Source organism: Budorcas taxicolor, chromosome 2, assembly GCF_023091745.1.
Source record: "Budorcas taxicolor isolate Tak-1 chromosome 2, Takin1.1, whole genome shotgun sequence".
Lineage (NCBI taxonomy): Eukaryota > Metazoa > Chordata > Mammalia > Artiodactyla > Bovidae > Budorcas > Budorcas taxicolor.
Genome location: NC_068911.1, coordinates 17,538,431 through 17,562,842, shown reverse-complemented (window position 1 = coordinate 17,562,842; position 24,412 = coordinate 17,538,431). Strand labels below are relative to the sequence as shown.

The 24,412-nt window shown below is 52.7% G+C and overlaps 1 protein-coding gene across 1 annotated transcript in view; it reads right to left on the bottom strand.

Moving 5' to 3' along the window:
• Window positions 1–2,398: 2,398 nt before the first annotated feature.
• GSG1L (GSG1 like) overlaps window positions 2,399–24,412 on the bottom strand; it is a 254,066-nt gene continuing 232,052 nt past the window's right edge. Inside the window, exons 6-7 of the mRNA XM_052636124.1 lie at window positions 17,512–17,582; window positions 2,399–2,496 (exon numbers count right to left, since the gene is read on the bottom strand). Of these exons, the coding sequence (XP_052492084.1) occupies window positions 2,399–2,496; window positions 17,512–17,582 (169 nt within the window). The remainder of the gene's footprint in view (window positions 2,497–17,511; window positions 17,583–24,412) is intronic.

Below are 24,412 nucleotides of genomic sequence, written 5' to 3'. Positions count from 1 at the left end.
ACTCAAGACATCTGAACCCGCCCCCACTCCCCCCAGCCCCTAACCTGAGTGTCGTCGCTGACTTTCCCCTCCCACCCTCCCAAATCAGCTCATTTTCCCTCCTGCCTGCCTCCTGACTCTGCCCTCACTGTGCTGTCCCAGGAACTCCATTCTGAACCAGTTCACCCTTCCCCTCCCTTCACATGTGGTGAGGACAAGGACAGGGGCCGTCCCCCCACATCTGTTCTCTGCCCAGAGCTGCGGAGACCTTCCTGGGATGCTCAGCTGGGCGCTCCCCACTTTGCCTGAAAGCATCTCCCGCGGATCCTTCCTAAAGAGGCTTCAGTCCCTCCGGCTCCACTAACGTCTGCTGCCTGATCGCTCATCCGCTGCCCCTCTTTCTCTCCACACACCTGCCATCTAGACTATCCCAAAGTTCCTATGATGTTCCCAACTTTCTTTGCCTCTACACTCTTGCCTACCTGACATCTAGACAACGTCACATCTCAGCTTAAATGTCATTTTCCCTAAGGAGCCTCCCATGACCCCCACTCCCTCCCACAAGCAGGTGCTGCCTATGGGCTTCTGGAGCAGCCCCCCACCCCTATCCCGCCAACTTCCCCTCATTGAGAAAACAGCAAACACCGACAGAGCGTTTATGTGCCAGGCTCTGTTCTAAAGGCTTCATGTATATTAGCTTCTTTAACCCTCAGAAGAGCTTTAAGAAGTATGTGTACTGACGATCCCCACGTGCCCACGGGGGCGAGGCACAGAGAGGTCAGGTAACATGCCCTGGATCTCAAGTGGAGGAGCTGGCATCGGCACCCAGGCTGCCTGGTCCCAGAGCACTCTATGCACCGTTCTATCTTCACCCATCTAGTTACGTGTCCTGCCCACCTGTGAGCTCTCCGAGGACAGACACTGTCTTTGGATTAGCATCCTATCTCGAGTGCCTGCCACAGTGTTTGGCACGCAGTAGTAGCACAAGGAATTGTATCATTGAGTAGATGGATACACAGATGGATGGCTGAATAATGATGATATGTGAAAGGGTGATACGTGAAAGGATGGATGGATGGATGTCTGGTAAAAGGAAGAATAACCACTGATGGGTGGATAATGGACGGACAAATGGATAGATGGATGGATGAATGGATGGAGGGATGGGTTATGGATGGATGGATGGATGATGAATGAATGGATGGATAGATGGGTGGATAATGGACGGACAAATGGATAGATGGATGGATGAATGGATGGAGGGATGGGTTATGGATGGATGGATGGATGATGAATGGATGGATGGATAGATGGGTGGATGAATGGATTGATGAATGGTTGATTGGATGATGTGTTTATGGAAGAATGAAGAACAACATTCCTTGAGGGAAATCTCTAGAAATCTTTTGGGAAAGGACAAGGCCTCTTGGAGTCAGGAGTCCTAATTCAAACCCTTAACCCTGCTTTTGCTAGCTCTGCGATCTTGGGCAAGATGCTTCATCTCTGTGATCCTAAATTCCCTCATCTTCATAACAGGAATCTGTTTCTCCAGGCATCTAAGCCCTAAGGTTGGATATAAATGTGACTCTAGACAGAGGGTAAAGGGTCCCCACGGGAGTCAGGGTGGCTGAGAGCCTGGGTTTGAGGGCCTGTCTATGGCCCTCTCCAGTGTCCCACCCACCTGGCGCCCACCTCCCCACCCTCTGGAATCCAAGAGAGCCTGCCAGCCTGGCTCTATCCTGACCCCACCCCCCCCAGACCCAGCCTCAGCAACAGGACCACCCCCCTTTCCTCCCACCCACCCACACTTCAGGATCTAACCCTGACCAGCACACTCAGGGCTGTCTCATCTTCAGGCTCCTTAGAGACCTGATAGGGTGGGGCCACGAAGGAGCAGCCACAGCCCAGAGAGCAACTGGCCTCCACACACAGCAAGAAAACAGATCCAACAAGCATTTATTTAGTCCCTGCTGTGTGCCTGCAGTGGGACCCTCCCCCCTGCGGGGCCAAGGCCACAGCTCCTCTTTCAGGAAGCCCCATTCATTCCCTGTCCCCTGCAGGGGACCTCCGAGACCTCCTGGCTGGCTCGTGGGTCCCAGCCTTTTAGCGGCCACGGTCCGTGTCCTTCTCAGCATCCCAGCTGCACTCAGCAGGGCTCTGCACACGACGGAGGCAGGAGGCAGGAGTGGCTGTCCCCAAGTCGCACTGTGCAGCCCTGTGCAGCCCCTCAGGCGCCCTGGCCCCAGTTCCAGGACGCTGAGCCCCAGGCAGCTGTGGGCAGGGCAGCCCATGTGTCTCCCACACAGGCTGGCTGAGTTCACAGCACACAGGCCAGGTTCCAAAGGTGCCAGACCAGTGATCCTGCGGCAGGGGGCTGGTGCTGATGATGGCCCGAGGTCTGGAACCAGGCTCTTCACGCTCACACCCAGTGCCCCAGGACCCAGCACTGGCGGTTCAGCTCTGCTGCCTCGTGTGCAGAGCTCCGGGGCCAGGAATCGCCCACGTGTGGCTGGTGTCCTGCCAAGGGGACAGGGTGGTCAGTGGTGACGGCTGCCTTCCTCCACCCATGCCCCACCGCCCCTCCCACTCCCCGTCCACCCATCGGTCCACCCACATGCAACTCTCCACCTACTCACTGTTCCATTCAACATCTCACCATCCACTTACCCAACTCTCCGTCTCTGCCACACCCTCATCACCCACTCTCTGCCCACCAGTCCATCCACACCTAGACATCTGCCTGCCAACACCCACTGCCATCCACTCACCAACCCACCAAAATACCCACAACTCCGCTCACATACTGTCCCCACCATGACTCCCCGAGCCTTAATACCCAGTCAAGCATCTCCCACCTGTCCACACATCCCACACCCGCCAACATCCCATCCATCCTCGCAGCAGCCCAGAACACTCCCTCCAGCCCTGCTCTCCACACACATCTACCCACCACCCAAAACACCCACCCATCCACCCACCTGGCCACTTTTCACCTCACCCACCTACTTGTCTGCTTCCCAACCTGCCAACACATCCGCACCCACACGTCAAGTCTCCAGCCCTTAACTCACAGACATTCTCATCTAATATTGCCCACTGCCCGACCACCAACACTGCACACCCACCTGCCCTCACTTCACCTACCCCTCAAGCCATCCACCCACCCTCTTTCCACCCTCCACCCACCCAAAGGCTTCCCCGTCTCCTACCACCCCCCGACCCCAGCAGGCTTCCCTGGGGTCCACTGCATGCTCCCAATGTGCTCAAGGCGCTATGGGAGGGTTAGGAGAATAGTGTAGATGACTCCAGAGCCCTGACCTTACTTGACCCTTACTTGACACTTACTTGAGCGAGCGAGTGTGTGGACATCCCAAAGCCAGCCCTGAGCTGCTCCCTGGGCCAAGGCAGGGGGCAGCCTCTATGACCACAGCCTCTGCTCCACCTGGGCAAGCGGAGGGGCTGGGAGGCTCATCTGATCCAACGTGCATGCTCACCCTTCCTTTTTTCTTGATTCTCAGAAGCTCGCTCCCCTGCCTTCATCCAAGCACCACCTTCGTGTCTTCCTAACACACCAGACCATTTCCATCTCCAAGTTGGGACCTGCTTAACATGTCCTCGTACCTACTATCAAACTGAACCCTCAAAGCCCAGCTCAAATCTCTCCTCCTACAGGAAGCCCTCCAGACATCCTCTCTCTGGCCTCAGGGGTCTCCTTCTCTTAAGAGCACCCACTCTGAATGGTGCTCCACCAGCCCTGTCTCTATGAGACCATTAGCCCAGGAGAGAGACTCAATCCCTGGAGGACATTCCACGGTGACTCCTTGGAACCAGAAAGATGAGAACAAAGAGGAACATGGGAAGGAGAGACTGCCTGGAATGGTGAGTGGGATGGGTGTGAAGGGCGAGGAAGAAAACTAACAGCAACAGAGCACGTATAGTCCACACACCATGCTAGGTTCTGTCCTCAAAAGCCTGAACCCATTTTACAGATGAGGAAACTGAGGCTCAGCCAGCATAAGCAGCTGCCTTAGGATTCACAGCTACACTGCTGCTGGGTTGAATTAATTTCTTCTTGATTCCAAACTTCAGCATTTTTTTAAAATGTGTTCTGCTCAGATAACTTCTCATCCTTTAGGGTCAGACAACCCTCAGAGCAAGCCCCTTGAGGTAGAAATTCCTGCTAACGCCAAGAATTCTTGCTTGCACACCTCTAAGGATGGGAAGCTCATTATTCTTCCTACATCCCCAAAGCAGCTCTGACTATTGGGAGATTCTTCCTCATAACAAAGGCAGGAAGGGAACAGGCAAAGATGAGGAAGATTGTGCCAATGCTGGGGAGTGTGCACACGTCATTTCCCCCCCCCCCCTTTGGCTTTTCTTCTATTTTTAATATTCTTTAATGTTGGCGCTTTGCTAATTTTACTAGATTTTAAAAAAGGGGTGGGAAACATTTGGCAAACATTCGGCAAACATTCTGGAATCATTTGGCCTTAGGAAAAACATTTGTTTTGGCCCCAGTCGCTGAAACAGTTGCATTCTTTGAAAGTGCTTGCTGCCAAGATATAGGTGTTGGGATTTTTTTTTAATCGAAAAGCAAATATTTGGTGTACAGAAAGGTTTGATTGTTTTTCTAAATGAGTATTTAGAAATGATTGTAGTTGCTCTTACCGTTGCCAACTAGCAGAACCTTGGAGAGTTTGATGGAACAGAAAGTGATCATGTGTTTTTAAGGGAAAGGAGGGGCTATGATCCTTATCCTTCTTTGAGTCAAAATCAGGCTTCCTAGGACTTCCTTGCTGGTCTTAAGAATTTGCCTTCCAGTGTGGGTTCCAGTGTGGGGACGTGGGTTCTATCCTTGGCTGAGGAATTGAGATCCCAGGTGCCGCAGGACAACTAAGCCTGCTTCCCACAAGCAGGAGACCAGGGTTCGAGCCCTGGGTCGGGAAGATCCCCAGGAGCAGGGCATGGAAACCCTCTCCAGTATTCTTGCCTGGAGAATCCCGTGGACAGAGGAGCCTGGCGGGCTGCAGTCCATGGGGTCGCAAAGAGTTGGAGACGACTGAGCAAGTAAACGGCAGAGGCTGTGCAGCCTGGAGCCCAAGGCACAACTGGAGAGAAACCTGAGCACCGCAACCAGAAGATCCCACATGCTGCGGCCAAGACCTGATGCAGCCCAAAGTAAATAAATACGTATCTTTAAAAAAATCAAATACAGGGGATTCTCTGGCTGTCCAGTGGTTAGAGCTCTGCACCCTTGCTCAGGGCTGCACGCCACACGGCGAGGCCAAAACAAAAATCAAGTTTCCTGTTCCCTGGATCCTAGGAGAGGCTCGGGGTCCAGAGTCATTTAAAGTGGGAGGAGCCCTGTCCTCACCATGCACCCCACTGGCCTATCACCTATGACTCCCCACTCACTTCCCTTCTCTGCGGCCCTTTACACTGGGGTCAGTCACCAGCCAGGGCGGGGGGTGGGGGGAATCCGTATGTTACAGATCAGGTAATCCACCTTAACATGTCTACTGGGCCCAAACCAATGACATAACTGGGTGAAGCAGTCAGAAGCAGCCTTTCCTTAGCTCTGGCCAACTGTTGCCCCAGGGAATGTGAGCTCCGATCTTCCAAAACACTCAGAGAAACTGACAATCTGGATTTTGAAATCAAATCTCCTGGCTTCTAAGTGATTTTAAAGGGCTTTTCAAGGGCTTCCTGCTGGCTCAGCGGTAAAGAATCTGCCTGTAACAGAAGTCACAGTTTCTTCCCCCTGGGTTGGGAAGATCCCCTGGAGGAGAGCATGGCAACCCACTCGAGTATTCCTGCCTGGAGAATCCCATGGACAGAGGAGCCTGGTGGGCTGCAGTCCATAGGGTCGCAAAAAGTCGAACACGACTGAAGCGACTTAGCATGCACACAAGGCTTTTAAACCATTTAAAACCACCTGTGGGCCAAGCAGCATCTCTCAGGCTGGACTCAGCGCACAGTAGCCATTTCTGACCTCTCACTGCTCCCTGGCCTGACTCTGTTCCATGGCTTTGCACATTCTGGTCCCTGGGCCATGTGCTTCTCCCTGCTGTCCTCTGGCTGTTGAGACCCTGGGTCCTCACCCAAATCCCTCCTCTGCAAAGCATTCCATGGACCTCTGCACCTGTATGCAGGCTGCACGTTGTTCTCTCCCTGTGATTGTCACTTTCTGTTGGCAAGGTCTCTGCCACTAACCTGGGGAGACTCAGTGCTGGCGGGGAATGAGTCTGCTCCATCCTAGAGCCTGCAGCCCCCAGCAGCTGGCTGGGCCCAGAGCAAGTCCTGAGCTGACAAATAAAGAAACCACTCAGGAGGAGGATGGAGTGATCCCTGCAATAGAAGCCTAGGCTCCTCCCATCTTCCTGGATAAAATGGACATTTTCTCTGTACATTTGAGATGCTCTCAGCTCTGCCTCTCTCCTCTTTTGGGTACAGGCTCGTGGGGCAGGGGTGAACCGTGCTTGGAGTCCAATCATCAAAGGTTCAAATCGAGGCTTCGCCAATAACAAGCTGAGCGACTTTGTCTTTTTTTTTTTTTAAGCTGTTTGACTTTTGACAAGTGGCTTCACCTCTCTGGGCCTGCAAATGGATGTTAGTTATAAAGGCATCAGCAGACCCAGCAAGCCCCCCTGCTAGAAGCCCTCCATTATGCAACCTCAGAGAGATGTAAAAATAACAAAATGCTCAGGATAGAGGGGGTTGAGGTTCAGCCACCTTTCTTCACAGATGAGCAAGCCAAGGTCCATAGGTGGGAAGAGATTTGTTCAAGGCCTCACCCAGACAGTTGGCCACAAGTACTGTGTTTTAAATCCCCTTGGAACCTCCCAGCATAGCAGTCAACCCATAGGAGGTTCTCAGAAGTTGTGATTTGTTTTCTCTTTTTAGTCGAGATATCAAACATGAACTTTTTAAAACATTTGGTCTTTTCCAGTCCTAACATCTCAATCCCTCAGTGGGGAATCACCATCTCGAAATTCCCCAAGGCACTGAGATCCCAAGAGATCAGCTCTTAGCTCTGTTGAAATGTATGAAATTGTAATCACTGTTCCAAAACAAATTCATTGGGTTGGAAGGGTCCTTCGAGACCAAGAATGGCATCACCAATGTGCAGGTAGGGAAATGGGGACAATCAGAGGGGAAGTGACTTGTCCAGGGTGCTCTGAAGCTGGTAAAGGGATCAGTGAGGGTGGGGAGATGTCTGGTGTTGGCATTCTTGACCCCCAAAGGAGCCGCGCCTGATACAGAACAGCCAGATGGACTGCGCCACCCGCTGTCCAAGGTGCTGACTTATTCTCCCCAGGACTCATGGGTCATATCCAGAGCCTACGGTCCCAGCTGCCCAATCTGGAACTCTTACCTCCAGACAGATATAGGATGTGGGAGAGAGATAGGGAGATGGATCAAGGTTGGCACTGAGCTGTCTGGCTTTGGATACCCTCCCAGCCAGTGATGTCATCACTCCTCCTCCACGGCCACCCTGACTGCCTCTCCAAGTCAACCCTGCTCTGTCAATCTTGACCCTGAGGGTGCTTCTGAGACTCTATCATATTTGGTAATATCTGTTCACTTGTTTCCTTCCATTTTCCTTTTCTAGGCTGTATACAACACAAGGACACAGACTAGCTCCGCTTTTATTCATCACCGTGTCCCCAGCACCCAGCACAGTTTCACACACAGTGCTGAGACCATAGATTTGTTGAAAGAATAAACGATGGAGGACTAGGGAAGAAGAGCAGGTTTGTGTGGGATTCCTGCTGCGAGGGAAGGCTGGGTTTTCCGGTCTGCTTTGGAAGTGGCTTGTCCTAGGAGATCAAATGGAATTCCACCCCTCTCTTCATTCGAGTCTATCTTCTGGGGACTGACCGTTTCTGGTCAGAACATTCTCTTCATCTCTTTTCCACACTTGGGATCAGGCTGAGTCCACGGGACCTGCCACCTCTCCCCAGAGCTACTGATTCCTTTGTTTCCTTGTTTGTTGAGCACCTACTCTGTGTCAGCCTCCCCACTGGGTGCTGGGTCTGGAGGCAGGAGTGAGATGCAGACCTGTCCTCTGAATGCTCACAGCCTAGTGAGGGGGAAGAGATGACAAGAGCAGGACTGCCCTGGTGGTGCAGTGGATAAGACTCCATCTGCCCGCGCAGTGGACACAGGTTTAATTCCTGGTCTGGGAAGATCCCACATGCCGAGGAGCAATTAAGCCCATGCAACCCAGCTACTGAGCCTGAGCTCTGGAGCCTGTGCTTTGCAACAAGAGAAGCCACTGCAATGAGAAGCCTGTGCCCCACAACTAGAAAGCAGCTCCTGCTCACCACAAACAGAGAAAAACCCGAGTGAAGCAACGAAGACCCAGTGCAGCCAGAAATAAATTTAAAAAGAGAGAGAGATGACAGGAGAAAACATTCCTCCAGTCCTCACTGTGCCAGGGAGCCACTCACTGTGCCCCGCATTCATTGACTCATGCGATCCTCAGAAATGGAAGTTAGGTGCCATCACTATGCCCATCATACAGATGAAACCCAGGTCCAGACAGGTTACATCCTTGAGGTTTGACCCCTAGAATTTGAACCTAAGCAGCTTCACTCTAGAGGCTGGGCTTGTAACCACTGTAAACCTCACCCTCGTCTATTCAAAAGGCAGGGCAGGGAAATGCAGAGGTGAACACAACCTCCTCTGTTGGGACTGGAGAGGGGGTTGATTGCTAGCTACTCCTGGACATCTGAGCTAGACTTGGAAAGCCCCATGAAGCTCAAAATTCCACTGGTAGGTTTTTTTGTTTTTTGTTTTTTTTGGCCAAATGGAGGCAGGGAGCAGGTCACTTCAGGCAGAAGGAACAGAGTGTGAAATAGGTTGTTGGCAGGTAAATGAGGCTTTTTGGAGGCATGAAAAGCATAGCGATGGTGGCTGGAGGAAGACAAGATGGTCTGTAAGGCTAGAAAGCCCGGCACACAGGGCTGGAGGGATACGGAGCAGAGGGCTGCAACTGCAAAGATGCTGGGTGCCAGGTGGAAGCGACAGCCCCCCAGGGAGTACAGGGTTCCTTCTGTACCTGGGGTTTCTTCTGCATCATCAGACTTACCTGATGCAGATTCCTGGCCTGCCCCGAACTAAGGGGGGCAAAAATGGACATAAAGAAGAACAATGACCCAGCTTGAGCTTGGAGTCACCCAGACGTGTGAGCCAAGAAAAATAACACTGTTGCTTGAAATCCAAGGAACTTATGAGGATGAAGTGAGCTGGACCATTCACTGGAAAGGTCCTGAGGACCAACCCTGTTCCAGGCACGAATGTGGTGATAAGGTCCCCATCCTCCTGACATTTCCATTCCAGTGGGGAGAAAGTTAGCAGAGAAGGATTCCGAGAGCGCTGAGTGACTGAAAGAAACCTGAAGCAGGGGTGGGATGGCGGGAGAAGGCTTCTGGAGGAATGTCTGGGAGGAGTCAGTACAGGCCTGACACCCACCCCACCAAGGATGCTCTCATTGGAGGGTTTGGGCTGGGAGGGGGTGAAGAAGATATGATTCAGGTTGTGTCTTTGGGGGATGGATGGGAAGAGACATGACCCCAGAAGCAGCAATTTCCACCCAGAAGCTGCTGAACAGCCCAGTGAGTGAGTGATAGTCCTTGCACTCATGTTCGACTCTTGCAACGCAATGAACGGCAGCCCGCCAGGCTCCTCTGTCCATGGGATTCTCCAGGCAAGAATACTGGACTGGGCTGCCATTTCCTTCTCCAGGGGATCTTCCCAACCCAGGGATCGAACACAGGTCTCCTGCATTGCAGAGATCCTTTACTATCTGAGCCACCAGGGAAGCCTAGTGGGTGACGAGATGGAGACTCCCTCCTGGCGGGAGCCCGGGGCGAAGTGTTGCTCAGAGTCTGGTCCACGGAGCAGCAAAAGCAGCAGCCCTGGAAATGCAGGATTCCAGGCTCCACCCTCCTCAGCTGGAAACTCCAGCGGGGCCCGGGAATCTGCATTCCAAGAAGCCAGAAACTCTGGGGCAGGACTGGGAAATCTGTGTTGCAAGGAGCCTTCCAGGGGATTCTGATACTGACATTGGCTTGGCTCTCTCTAGCTCAGTGCCAGGGTCTCAGAAATCTGCAAGCTGTGTGCCCAGCAAGTTGGCATTGATATTTATTTCAGAAATATTGTCTGTTTCCATTTTAATAAAAGAAGCCAACGCAGGCAGTACTACATTGGATCTGATTTTGATCTAATAAAAATGCCAAGTTGCTCCGAGACCAGAAAAGTCTTCCTTGAAATTCCCTCTGCTATTCTGAGGGCAGCGGCGGCAGAGACACGTCTAGACAGAGCTCTCAGAAGCCACCTCTGTACCCGGCGAGTGACAGCCTCTCAGCCAGCCCAGCCTCGCAGACACACCTGGCAAAGTCAGAAGCTTGTCTCGGGCATTGAACTTGACAGCTGCAATCAGCTGCAAACCCCAGTTGCCCCTAAAAGGAAGACGCAAACACCTGGACCATATGGCAGCATCGCCTCCATGAAATGTCACATCTGAGGAGCTCCTGAGCTAGCTGGTGGCACTGCAGAGCCCCAGAGGTAGGTTTCAAAAACACACTTTGCTCAGAAAAAAAAAAAAAAAAATGTGGCAGAATCTATATCATAGTAGCCCCAGAAAAAAAAATAGCAACTTTTAGAACAGTTAAGAAAAGCAAAAGTTCACATAACTGTTTTATATAAAAGGGAGTTCTCAAGTGGGATACAGTGCGAGAAAATGAGAAGTTTAAAGCAGTAATTCAGCACCGACTGTGTGCCATGCACTGTTCCAGGCTCTCAGGATACAGGTGTGAACAAAACAGAAGATAAGGTGCCTAGGATTTCCCTGGTGGTCCAGTGATTAAGAATCTACCTGCCAATGCAAAGGACACGGGTTCAATCCCTGGTCTGGGAAGATCCCACATGCTCTCGGGGCAAATAAGCCCATGTGCCCACAACTACTGAGACCTATGCTTTAGAGCCCTCGAGCTGCAAATACCGAAGCCCGGGCACCTAGAGTTTGTGCTCTGCAAAAAGAGGAGCCATCACAAAGAGAAGCCTGCACAATGCAATTAGAGGGTAGCCCCTGCTCACCACACCTAGAGAAAAAGCTTGCGCGCAGCAACCAAGACCCAGCACAGCCAAAAAGCAATGATACATTAATTAATTGTATTATTATATATTGGGCTTCCCAGGTGGCTCAGTGGGTAAAGAATCTGCCTGCAATGCAGGAGACACAAGAGAGGCAGGTTTGATCCCTGGGTTGGGAAGATCCCCTGGAGAAGGGCACGGCAACCCACTCCAGTATTCTTGCCTGGAGGATACAGAGGAGCCTGACGGGATACAGCCCATTGTGTGTCCACAGTGAGTTGGACACAACTGAAGCGACTGAGCACACACACACTATTACATTATTCACTAATATGAATATTAATCAATTGATAAATTATTCATTAAGAAGAGACAGGGAGCCTAATCTCATGGAACCCAGCGGAGAACGGCAACAGAACCAGAACCAGGTGTGTAAATATAATTTCAGAGAGGTACAGACACAGTGAAGAAGACACAAGTGATACAATGTTGACAGGGGAAGCTGGTGCAGGTTAGGGGAGCTTCTCTGAGAAAGTGGCCCTCAGCTGAGATTTCAGAGAAGACAAAGCCAGCCAAGCAAAGATTTAAAGGAAGAGCATTCCAGGTGGTGAGAAGAGCATGTGCAAAGGTCCTGGGGTGGGGGATGGGGAATGCATTTTGCTTGTTCTAGAAAGAGAAAGGCCATGCCTCAGCCAACTGAGGCAGGGAAGAGAGGGAAGAGATGAGGTGAGGAGTTTGGGGGCCAGAGCAGGAACCGCCTGGTTCCCAAGATAAAGGGAAAGAGTTACATGCCAAGCGGAGCCATCCTGCCCAGAGATCCCACCAGAAATCTTGACAAAGTCAATCCACACCTCAGAGCCTCCATCTCGCCATCTATACAGTAAGAACAGCCACCCCTCCTTCCCAGGGCTGCGCCAGCAGCTATGAAGTGCTCAGCAGAACCTGCACTCAGTAAGTGTTTAATAACGCGGGCTCCCTGGCACTCCTTCTCCCCCGTGCCTCCTGCCGGGGAGTCAGTCCACCACCAGATCTGAACAGTTGCTCAGCACAGAAATATTGCAAAACAGGTCCAGGCCTTTCCAAAACATTTTCTTGGCCCAAACTCCACCAGCAGCTAAGAGGCCGCATTCTGCAGATGGTGTCATTTCCCTGGATGGTGGTATCAGGCTGCTCTCTAGCCCATGACCCATGTGAGGACCCAGTCCACTGTGGCTGGGCCTTGCACCCCCAAAGGCTGCCTGGGGTATGCATGGGGTATGCTCGACATGTGGAGCCACTGACTGACACGTGGCAGCCCATCCCTGATGACTCGGGGTATGGGCTCTGGAACCAGACAGGCTGGGCACACATCCTCTTCCTGGCACAACCATAACCTCCCTGGGCCTCACTTTCCCCGTCTGTAAAACGGGTCTATCTGTTCAGTTCAGTTCAGTTCATTAGCTCAGTCATGTCTGACTGTTTGTGACCCCATGGACTGCAGCATGCCAGGCTTCCCTGTTCATCACCAACTCCTGGAGCTTGCTCAAACTCACATCCATTGAGTTGGTGATGCCATCCAACCAACTCACCCTCTGTCACCCCCTTCTCCTCCTGCCTTCAATCTTCCCAGAATCAGGGTGTTTTCCAGTGAGTCAGTTCTTCACATCAGGTAGCCAAAGTATTGGAGCTTCAGCTTCAACATCAATCCTTCCAATGAACACTCAGGACTGATTTCCTTTAGGATGGACTGGTTTGATCTCCTTGCAGTCCAAGGGAGTCTCAAGAGTCTTCTCCAACACTACAGTTCAAAAGCATCAATTCTTCAGCGCTCAGCTTTTTTTATGATCCAGCTCTTACATGTGTTTGGGGTTAGATGAGAGGGAGAGGATCAACGTAAAGTCCTCAGAGCATCCACAAGGGTGAGATGTTGTCATCAGACCTGGTGGGGCTGACGGAGCTCTTCCGCTTGGCTGTTTTCCTCATCAAGTCCAGGTATCATCATTATAGCTGCAGAATTCAACCAAGCCGGAACACCCGGAGACCAAGCACCCCTCTCTTTCCTCTTCTCCACCCCTCCCTCCCTCAGCAGGGTGAGGCGCCTGGCCTCTGCTGTCACAGCGGCTGCGCTGACCCCACGGTAGCTCTGGCCAGCAATACAGCAGAGCTTTGGGAGCTCCTGGGCCCAGACTCGCCTTCTTCACCTCCATGTTCCAGAGCCCAGCATGCGACGCCCAGCCCAGAGAAGCATCTTTAGCAAAGATTTGTGGAATACGTGAGTGAATCAATGACTTTCACGTGGCCACAGACAGCCCACTTCAGGACAATAAAAGTGACCAGGGCCCTCCAGCCAGCATCCTGCCCATGCTCTGCTGCCCCTGCCCTCAGCTCCAACAGCAGACCGGGTCTTTCTCTACCTCACTGCTTGAACTCTGAGTCCCCAGAGGGTCCACTGGTCCCAGGGGAAAGACAGCCAACCCACTAGCTTGGCTGCCTGATGAAAGGCACGCCTGGCAGAGGCACTGTGGGGTCCACGGTTCCTTTCTTCCCCAAGAGGCTGGGGTTTGACAAACCTCTGGGAGCCGCAGCCCCTTCTCCACCAGCTTCCCTGCTTCTCATTCTCTTTTTAAAAGCTACCTAATTTTTTACAGTGATTTTATTTTATTTATTAATTGGCCATCCCACACAGCACATGGGTGTCCCCTGGCCAGGGATCAAACCTATGCCTCCTGCATAGGAAGCACAGAGTTTTAACCACTGGACTACCAGAGAAGCCCTTCCATGGTTCTCTTTGAGCCCCAGGGTGTTAGGACCTCGTGGCCTTTCCATCTCTCCCCACCCTACACGATTCTAGACCATCTCAGCTGTCCCCCAGCTTCAACTGTCTCTGTTCTCAACCCTACACACCCCTAAAACTTGACACAGATGCCATATCATTGCATCCCCCTCAAACTCATCCTCTCCGTTTCCATCAGTGGGTGACATCTGACCCTTGATGGCTGACTTGAAACTTCCGAGCATATCCTAGGTTCCTGGCCCATCCGTCACCTCCAATCAGACAAGCTGATGTTGTGGGCACCCCCTCCCCACCAAGTGAAGCATGTTGCTCACCTCCTGTGGAGACTTCCTCCAATCCACCCCAGGAGATTCATGCACCTCACCCCACCGCACTCCAGCAGCCCTCACACAATGCCCAAGGACAGTTGCTGTCACGGCTCGGGGGATAACTTGGACCATGTGCTCTGCCCTGGCTCCCCGAGTCCTCCAGCGGAGGCTCTGCTGATGACCACTTGGAAGGTGACTTTCACTTGCCACCTGCCTTTCCCTGCTGAGCCTGCCTGCCCGGCGCCTATTTGCATTTTTTGGGATGCCCCACATAAGGCACTTGCTGTTGAATCTTCATCTTGGGATCTGCTCCGGAGGAACACAAACAGGCATGCTGACAACCCTTCCAGCAAAAGGTTTTTGAATTCGCCCACTTTTATCTCTGCTGCCGCAGGTCAGGCCACCACCACTCCTGGGATGATGGCGACGGCATCCAAGCTGTTCTCCTGGTCTCTCTCTTCCTCCCCTTCCGTCTTTTTTCCCACAGTGCAGATGGATAGAAGGAGGATGGGTAGATATGGGTATGGATAAAGATGATGTAGATACAGATAAATAACCCGGGTAAGGGGCTTCCCAGGTGGCCCACTAGCTCAGACGCCTCATTTCCCAATGCAGGGGGACTGGGTTCAATCCCCGGTGAGGGAACTAGACTCTACATGCTGCCACTAACAGCCCTCAAGACACAGCTAAGAGTCTGCATGCCACAACTTAAGACCCCATGTGCCACAATAAGACAAGGTGCAGCCGAATAAAAAAATAAATACCAAAAAAAAAAAAGAGAAGAACCTCCAGGGTATGTCTCTTCCCTGCTCAAAATGCCCCTGGGCTCCCCACTGCAGAGCCAACTCCTTCACATAGTCCCACCTCCTGGGTCCCCCAGCCCCATCCCCCCCGCCCGCCATCCACCCCCACCTCCCCATTGCTCTCCTCACCCCAGCCCCGAGGCCTCCAGGGCTGGCTGTCCCTGCCCTGGGGACTTGGCGCCTGCCGCCCCTCTGCCCACAAGGCTCTTTGGCTGACTCCTTCTCACTCCTTAAGTGCCCGTTCCAGCCGCTCCTCAAAGAGGTGGCTCTAAAGGGGTCTCCTAGAACCCGCTTTATCATCACGTTCCTTAGCTCTTGAGATGGTCTTATCTGTTTCTGAGTTCACATCTCACTTGATTCTCTCTTCTAGACACCCTGCCTCACAGGCAGGGGCTTTGTCTGATCTGGCTTCTGGTTGCATCTCTAGTGCCAAGATGGAGGGCCTGCACAGCTCAGTATTTGTTGGGGGCACGAAAGAAGGAATTCGCCATGGGCTGTTGACCCGGGGAATGCATCTGATGCTTGGGAGGTGAAGTGGGCGCTGGGGCTGGGCTGGGGGTGCAGGGCTTCTGCGGCTCCCCTGAGCCTGGCTGTCCCCACTCTCCATCCCAGGGCTTGCATTCAGGGCCAGATACTCCTTCAGCTCTTTCTTCCATCCTCAGGCCTCAGGGATCTGGCCTTTCCTCCTCCTGTCTCCCCAGTTGCCCCCAAGACAAGCCCCAAGACCTCTTTCCACCCAGGGCTTCCTGCCCACTCTACAGGGCCCCCCTGGGAGGGAGCAATGCTAGGTCCAAGCAGGGAGTCGGTGGTGCTCTGGGGTGGGGCTCTGAACATGCCAGGGCTCTTAGCCCATCCCTAGCATGTGCTTCCTGCTCTCCTCTGTTATCAGAGGAGATGACACTTCCCAGCCACCTCCGTGCCCTGGTTCCTGACCTCTTCCTCCAGGAAGCCCTCCATCCTGACACCTGACATGAAACCACAGTATATGCGCCCACTGCACACTCTAGTTCCTCAGGCAAGCAGTTAGCATTTTGACCACCTTCCTGGACTGGTGCTTCCCCCAGGAGCCTCTTCCTTCAGCATGGAGACCAGACCCTCTCCTGCTCCCCAACCAGGTCTCCTCCCAGGTTCCTTCACCCGCCTCCGTCTTCTTTCTCCCATCAGAGCCATTCCTCACTCAGTTACTAGGATCACAGAGGGTGCGGTCAGACAGACCTGAGTTTAAATTTCTGCCATCTTGTTCAGGCTCCCCAGAAGCAGACCCTGAGACAGGAATTAGAGGAAAGGGGAGACACCTCAGAGGTGCCGCCAGCCTTGGCAGAGGGGGAGCGTGGCCCAGGGAGGGAAGGTGGCCAGCCCAGGCGGCTGCTAGGCATGGTGCTGTGTGTTAGCCACTCAGTCGTGTCTGACCCTCTGTGACCCATGGACTGCAGCCGGCCAGGATCCTCTGTCCATGAAATTTCCTAGGCAAGAATACTGGAGCAGGCTGTCAATTCCCCCTTCAGGGGATCTTTCCGAGCCAGGGCCAAAACTTGTGTCTCCTTCGTTTCGTGCACTGGTAGGTGGATTCTTTACCACTGAGCCACCAGGAAGCCCCTAGACTGGTAACACTTAGGTAATCCTGCAAATCACACACCTCCAGGCGATCCTACTCAAGGGGCGAGGGAGCCAGGGTGTCCATGTGCCAGCCTCCTTGTGCACTTCCTGCCTTCTGTGGGTAGAGGTGGAGCAAGCTCCCAGGCACAGAGATACAGATACAAGCAGCTGGGAGGCACTGTAGTCTCCTAACAGGTCTGAGACATATGAGCATCTGCTCTAACAGTCCTGCCACTGACTAGCTAAGCTGTGTGACCTTTGGCAAGTGGCTCCGCCTCTCTGAGCCTTCCTTTCTGCAAAGTGTGGATAATAATCCTGGCTGTCGGGGTTGGTGGTCAGCAAGAACAGGAGATCAGGCAAAAAACAGTCCTTAGTACAGAGTGGGGGTGGGCAGGGAGCACAAGGTGGGCAAGCAGCAGGCTCAGATGAGACTCTGCCCCTTTAATCTTGTATCAGCTCTTTTCTTTTCTGTCTGGAGCAAAGCCTTCCTCTTTTGCCCTCTATTTTGCTTTCTGACATTTGTTTTCTGCACAGGAGCCCTAGAGTCTGTCCTATATAGTGAAGCCTTCTGAGCTTCCGGGAGCATTCACGGCTCAAACAGATCTTGGGATCTGGGACTCCCCTGATTTGGCTAGTTCCACCCCAGAGCTCCTGTCCCTTCAAGCCCATGGTGAACCCGGCCTGCACGGAACTGTGGCTCCCCGTCTGTCTTTAAGGTACGCAGCGTTCCTCTTGCTGCCTTAGCATTGCAACCCCATTGCAAGGGCTGTGGCTGCTGCACGCAGAAGGCTTGCTCTGCTTGCCCACAGCCTCAGTTTCACCCTCTACAGCGTGTGTCTAGGGGGAAATGCAGGGGCACAGGGAGAGGTCGGCCTGGCCCATCTCCAGGGTCCTCTCTTCTCAGACAGCCTACGAATCCGCAGCGCCAGCTCCTGCAGCTGAGGCCACTTACGGGCGGGGTATCTCTCGTGGCGGCAATCCAAGCGAAAGTCCTCCTCCTCGTGCCCGTCCCCCTTCTCCATCCTGGAAAGAAAAGAAGCCAAAAGCTGGCGTAAGAAAGATCAGGCTGAGCTGGCAGAGACCCAGGACCTGGAAAAGTGTAGCACCCCCCCCCCCCCACCCCGGAGAACACGTGGCAAAGCAACTTGGCACCATCGCCCTGTGGGATCCTTCCTGCGGCCCTGTGAGATGGGCATCATTCCTCCATTTGACTGATGAAACTGAGGTATCGAAAGGTGACATGACCGATCGGGTGCCATTCAGCTGATAAACTGGAGGCAGAATAGGGATGCAAGCCTATGCGCTCTCACAAAAAGATGTTCAATCACGTGCAAATGGTACATGACAAAAGCAAGTGTGCAGTGTGTTTGAAAAGTTACACACTAAGCCTTCCCTGGTGGTCCAGGGGCTAAGAATCCGCCTGCCAATGCAGTGGACACAGGATGGATTCCTGGTCCAGAAAGACTCCACATGCCGCGGGGCAACCAAACCGGCGCACCGGGACTGCTGAACCCACACTCTAGAGCCCACGCTCTGCACCGAGAGAATCCACCCCCATGAGAAGCCGTGCACCGCAACTGGAGAGGAGCCCCTGCTTGCCACAACTAGTGAAAGCCCTCAGGCAGCAACAGAGACCCAGTGCAGCAAAAAAAATCCATTCATTAATCAAATTACACACTGATATGCACAAAGCATTACTTGGCAGAACGTATACCAAAAGGTTAACGGTGATTGACCCCAGATAATGAGAATAAAGGGGATTAAATCTGAAGCCTTTTATTTTTCTAATCTTTCCCCACTCCTGGAAAGCCTTCTTTTTGAATTTACCTCTATGTTCTGATTTGTGGGCAAAAGACTTTGATTAGCTGTGTTACTTTTTTTAACTAAATTAAAACAACTCCCATAGATATTTCTACATAGAAACAAAGCCCTGGTCTTCCGACGTCTGCCACAATTCTCTTTCCTACCAACAGCTGTGAGAATTTCTCCTCTGGCATCCGAAGTTCACTGCAGTTCCAGAGGGACTGGCAAGGCCAGGGATGGGCGACAAGCACAGGGCAGAGGGTGACAAGGGTCAGAGAGGAGGCAACTGCAGGCTCTCCAACATGGTTCCAGATCTAGACCCTTGCCCCCATGCCACTGAAGACAGAGTCGGAGAACGGGCAGGTCCATATGCCCACATGGCACTCACCCATGTGTAACCCAAATACATCCCAGAGCTCCACGAGGCCCAGTCATGTGCTGTTCCTTTCTGTGTGCATGCGTGTGTGCATGCATGCACATGCACACATACATGTTCAACTCTCTGCAACCCCTCAGACTGTCGCCCGCCAGGCTCCTCTGTCCATGGGATTTTTCAGGCAAGAACACTGGAGAGGCTTGCCATTTCCTTCTCCAGGGGGCCTTTCTGACCCAGGGGTAGAACCCACATCTCCTAGGTCTCCTGCATTGCAGGCAGATTCTTCACCACTGAGCAGTGCCATTAGACAAATATAACCCAGTCCCCTGAAGTAGAAACAATTCCAACCACTACTGCACGTCCTAAAGCACACACTGCAGGCACCTCCAAGCCCTTCTCTGTGGCCCTGCGACTTGACATCATCCCTCTGTTCTTCACTTTGCTTTCAGTTACCTTGGAGCTTATGTTTCAGGAGAGAACCACTGTGCCTGGCATGGTACCCCACTTCCTGCACACCCAAACCTTGTTGCTAAGAGGCCCAGAGTTCAGTAGTCAACACATGAGAAAACTTGCCAGTTAGAAATCACTTGCTGGGCTGGGGACAACTCGGAGAGGTCTCAACCAAACCATCTGATAAAGGGCTGGGTTTTCCCCCCTTAATTTTCAATCTACCTAGGACTAAATTTTTAATAAAATAAAATAACAATGAATTGCTAGAGATTGAAATGAAAACACACGAGCACACACAAAAAGCAAGCTTGGGTGTACAGCAATGTCAGTTACGGCAAGAGCTCTGACTCTTAGCCCCCCACCCCGTGCTCCCTGGCAGGAAACCCCTGAGGGCAAGAGATGCTCTGGGTACAACTAAGACCTGGGCCCTGGAGGGAGGTGGCGTCGTGGCTGAGTCCTGCTCTGCTATGAATGGGCAGCTCACCGGAAGCTCTGAATCTCTGTGTTCTGGAATTTTCTACATGGCCATGGGCAGACCAGTGGTGGTGGGAATGACCAGGAGGACAGACACCACGGCCCCACTGGTTGCTATGAGGATGGGAGTCGAGGATCCGGCATAGAGGGAGGGTCAGAACAGAGTAGCCCCAGTGACTTTCAATCGGTTTCATCATTGGTCCCCCCGCAAACACTTTAAACTCAGAAAAAGGATGGTGTTTATCTCCTTCTCCACTTGTAGTGTTGGGGTCCAGCACAGAGATGGCAAAAAGTATCCCAAGGAATGTTAGAGAGGAGGAAAGGAGGGGGAAGTAGGGAGGCAAGGAACTGGGGAGAAGCACCATGCAGGAGACTTTCCCTGGGTCGGGAAGATCCCCTGGAGGAGGGCGTGGCTACCCACTCCAGTATTCTTGCCTGGAGAATCCCATGGGCAGAGGAGCCTCGGGGGTCCATGCTTTCATCACTGGGGGAACAATGATGAAAGAAGAGTTGGACACAACTTAGCGACTAAGCGTGAGCACGAGCAACCTGCGGCTACAAGCAGCCCGCTGGGTTCATCCAGGAAGGCTGAGCTTAGCATTAAAAGAAAAGGAACTGCTCAAGTGTCCCTAGGTGACTATCTTCTTTAATTTGAAGTACAACTTCCTGCAGGAAACAGTACATGCTTTCTGAAGATAGGTTTGTGGGGGTTTTTTGATGGTAGTGTGAGAGGTGACCCATGAATCTCAATAAGCACTTTGAAGGGTCAGTGGGGGGCGCTGGGGGTGAAGCAGTGCTCAGAAGGAGTAGCGGGCTGATGGCAGGGCAGGGATTTGAACTCAGGCCTATCAGTCCCTGGAGCTCAAGCATGTTTCCGTTGTGGCCTGCAGATTCCTGGCTGGCAGAAGCTCCACCAGACCCACCCTGGGTTCACTTGCGCTGGGAGGTCCCATGGAAAGTGGGGCTGGGCACCATCCAGCTTGGCCCCTCCCAGGACTGCCAGTAAGTGTGTAAAAGGGTGGTGAGGGGTGTGACCACCCTGTCACATGGTCACTGCTCTGATGACCCACAAGATCTGCAATCTGGGCATTTGCTCTTTGGAGAGAAGGAGGCAGGTGAGTGATGGAGCAGGGAGACTTCAAGGGTCTGAGAGTTTGAACCCACATCTTTTCCTGCAGGGAGACTCCTGGTACCTCCACATCTTATTCCAGGCACAAGTGTGGCCACAGCTGCTGGGGACCCTGGCAAGGGGTCCACCAGGTCTTACCTCTGCTGTGGCAAGAGTCCCAAGCCGCCCCAGCACAGAGCGCCCAGCCCGCTCCCCACCCACCTCTTTCTCACTGCCCCAGGCTGGCTTGTTTCCCAAATCTCCACTCACTTCCTGGTATAAGGTGGCAGTCTGTGTGCTGCGCTTCTCAAATCATCTGATAAAGGGCTAGGTTTCACACCCCCCCCCCTTTAATTTTCAGCCTACCTTGGACCAACTTTTTAATAAAATACAATAAAAATGAACTGTTGGAGAATGAAATGAAAACACACACACACAAAAGGCAAGCTTGGGTGTACCAGTGATGTCAACTCATTGTGAAAGTTTCCAAGCACGTGTCTCAGTTCCTCTCTTTTTATCACGGATGTGTCTGCAAATGGGCCCTGGTCTGGGGACCATACTTTGAGCAGCACAGAGGTGCAGACCCCGTCTTTATCCACGGGCCTCTTCTGACCCATAACCGGGGTTGCATCCACTCTGTCCTCCAGCCCAGCATTCCCCAAATGTGCCAGTAACCACAGATCACTCAAGGAGCTTTTTAAACTGCAGATTCTGGTTCCATAGGTCTGGGGTGGGGCCTGAGAGTCTGAACTCTAACAGATCCTCAGGTGGGATGATGCTGTTGGTCCCCAGATCTCATCTGAGGAACTGGGCATTAGACCATGGGCTCTGGGCACTTGTGAGCCTCCTGGAAGCATCAGCTCAATCGCCTTCCGTGTTCTAGGTTGTCATCTGGGTGCAGGTCTCCCGGGCCCTCCCCAGAGTTCCAGCTGCAAATGAGAATCACCAAAAGAACTGGCAGTAGTGATGGCTGGGCAGGAGCGTGCCCGGAGCCTCCCCGCCTCGCGTTTCTCTCCACTGGGCTGACACTTGGAGAGAACGTGGAGGTCAGGAAGCAGCTGTCCTGCAAGGCTGTTCCCAGCTCAAGGCCCACTCTGTGCCCTTTGCTTTCCTTGCACGAAGGGTTGGTTATCAGGTGAATCTAGGGAGAGCCCAGAAATTTCCACAGCGCCATCTCCAATTTCTGGGCATCTCGCTCCTCTTGAGACTAAACAGTGGCATCAAAAGACCCCAGTAAAGACAAATAAGGTGTGAGGCATTACTGAGAAGTAACATTCAAGCAGCGAGAGTGGGAAAAGACGAGGAAGAGGGAGCTATGATTGGACACGTCTCAGAGGCTAAATGGCTAAGAAACAGTCGCAGGGGACAAAGAACACAATGATTTTTAAATGAGGACTGATGATGGGATGAAGGATGAAATTAAAAGAAAATTTGGCAAATAAATGACCACGCATAGGAGATTAATATTCTATAACATCCCATCAGAAGTGCCATTCCTAGGCAGGGGGAAATAAATGGATTTTTTTTAAAGAGCCTCTCTCTGGTTTTTTCTTTTTCTCTTGCCATTTTGTAAGCAAGCTCATGATACAGAACATTCGGAAAATACAGGGAAGATAAATATCCACAGTGCCAGCACCCTCCCCTCATCTTTGTGTGCAGCTGACAGTTTTACCTCCCATTTCTCTGAAATTGGGTTTTACAAAGAGACCTCAAGATATTAGCACCTTGAGATTATTTTCGGAACTGCATGGGCTACAAATTATTACTCAGAAAAACAATCACTAGCATTAATGGGGCCCCCACCCCACACCCCCAGGCCCGCCTTCAAGAGCTTCAAGGGCCCCCAACAACATGGAAACCTCTAGACCTGACTTATCTCCAAAGTGCCTTCCTCAGCCCAGCCTTGGGGACAATGAGAGAGACCAGGTCAGCAGTCCCAGAGGTGGGCGCATCTGAGCGGGGTCCGCTCAGCATGGCGGCAGCAATGGGGGAAAAGGACGGGCAAGCAAATCCAGCGGCAGCTCCCAGAGGGCGAAGGTCACCTTGGCCAACAGACTGGCTAGTGACCTGCCCCAAAGGCCCCTGCCCTTCTGCCCTCTGTCACCCTCTCCATCCAAGCTGGGAATTTAAAAGGAAGTGGACCTGCGTCCCTGCCCTGTGCACACGTGGCCAGTGCTGAAAGAGAATGGATGGGGGATTCCACCCAGTTCAGAATGGATGCTTAAGGGACTTCCCTGGCAGTCCAGAAGGAAATGGCGACCCACTCCAGTACTCTTGCCTGGAAAATCCCATGGATGGAGGAGCCTGGTAGGCTGCAGTCCATAGGGTCACTAAGAGTCGGACATGACTGAACAACTTCACTTCACTTCACTTCAATGCAGGGGATGCGGGTTCAACCCCTGGTCAGGAAACTAAAATACCACTTTTAGCATGGCCAAAAGATTAAAAAAAATTTTTTTTTAAGGTCGATACTTGAAGTAAGATCATGCAGGCCCAGAATCGACAAGGCAAAGAAGGGGGGCACCCCATGTGAAGAGGAGAGCTGTCCTGAGGCTTCAACAGAAGCAGAGGAATGACCTGTCTGGGGAACTTCCAGCGGAGCGGAGGCTGAAGCAGGGAGGGGTGGGGGCCGATCCATGGCGAGGCTCGTAAGTTACCACAGGAGCTGGGCCTTTGTCCTGGGGCTCTGGGGAGGCACTGGGGTGTTTCAGCAGACAGATGAGGGTGGGGGCACCCTGATCGGACCAGCAGAGAGAAGAGACTTTGGTTGCTGGGGGAAGACAGATGCCAGGGGCAAAGTGCCCTTCAGTAGGTGAGAGCTGCCGCCCTGGATGAGGATGGCGGGAGTGGAGATGGAGAGAAGTGGCCCACCCACAGGGGAAAGCACTGGATATGGGGTGTCTGGATATGAAGCGTAAGATGTGCAGATGTCTGCTTACTCAGGCAGGACATAGAGAAGCAAAGGAGAAGGACGTGAAACAGAACCCAGTTTGGGGGAGACCATCTTAAATGGGTCCTGGCTATGTTTATCATTTTTTGGCAATGCCATGAGGCATGTGGGATCTTAGTTCCCCGACCAGGGATTGAGCCCACGTGCCCTGCATTGGGAGTGCAAAGTCTTAACCACTGGACCACCAGGGAAGTCCCACCATGTTGATTTTTGAGGCCTTTGGGAATCCAGAGTGGAAACACTAAAGAGGCAGCTGGATATGGGGCCAGGGGTCTGCAGGGGCCCAAGCACTCATAAGTCCTGGTGCGTGCGTGACCGCAAAGGCCAATGTCAAAAGAGGGCCTAGAACTGAACTTGGGAGCACCACCATCTAAAGGAACAGAGAGGAGGGTGGGAGAGGGCACCCAGCGCCTGGAAGAGTGGCTGGTGGGAGCCTGGAGAGGGTGGGCAGGAGGGAGGGGGTATGCCCATTCTCCGGGCAGCTGGAAGCTCTTTCTGCAGAGACGGGGGTGGGGAGCAGCTCGCAATGGGTCGAGCAATGAGTGGGAGGTAAGGAGGTGGAGACCAGCCCTTCAGAAAGTTTCCCTGCGTACAGGAGCCAGAGCAGAGCCAGCAAGGAATGGGGTCTTTGTGGCCCTTTCTGCACTGGTCCCGGGGATGGGTAAAGAGGGGGTGGCTCTCTGCTGTGAAAA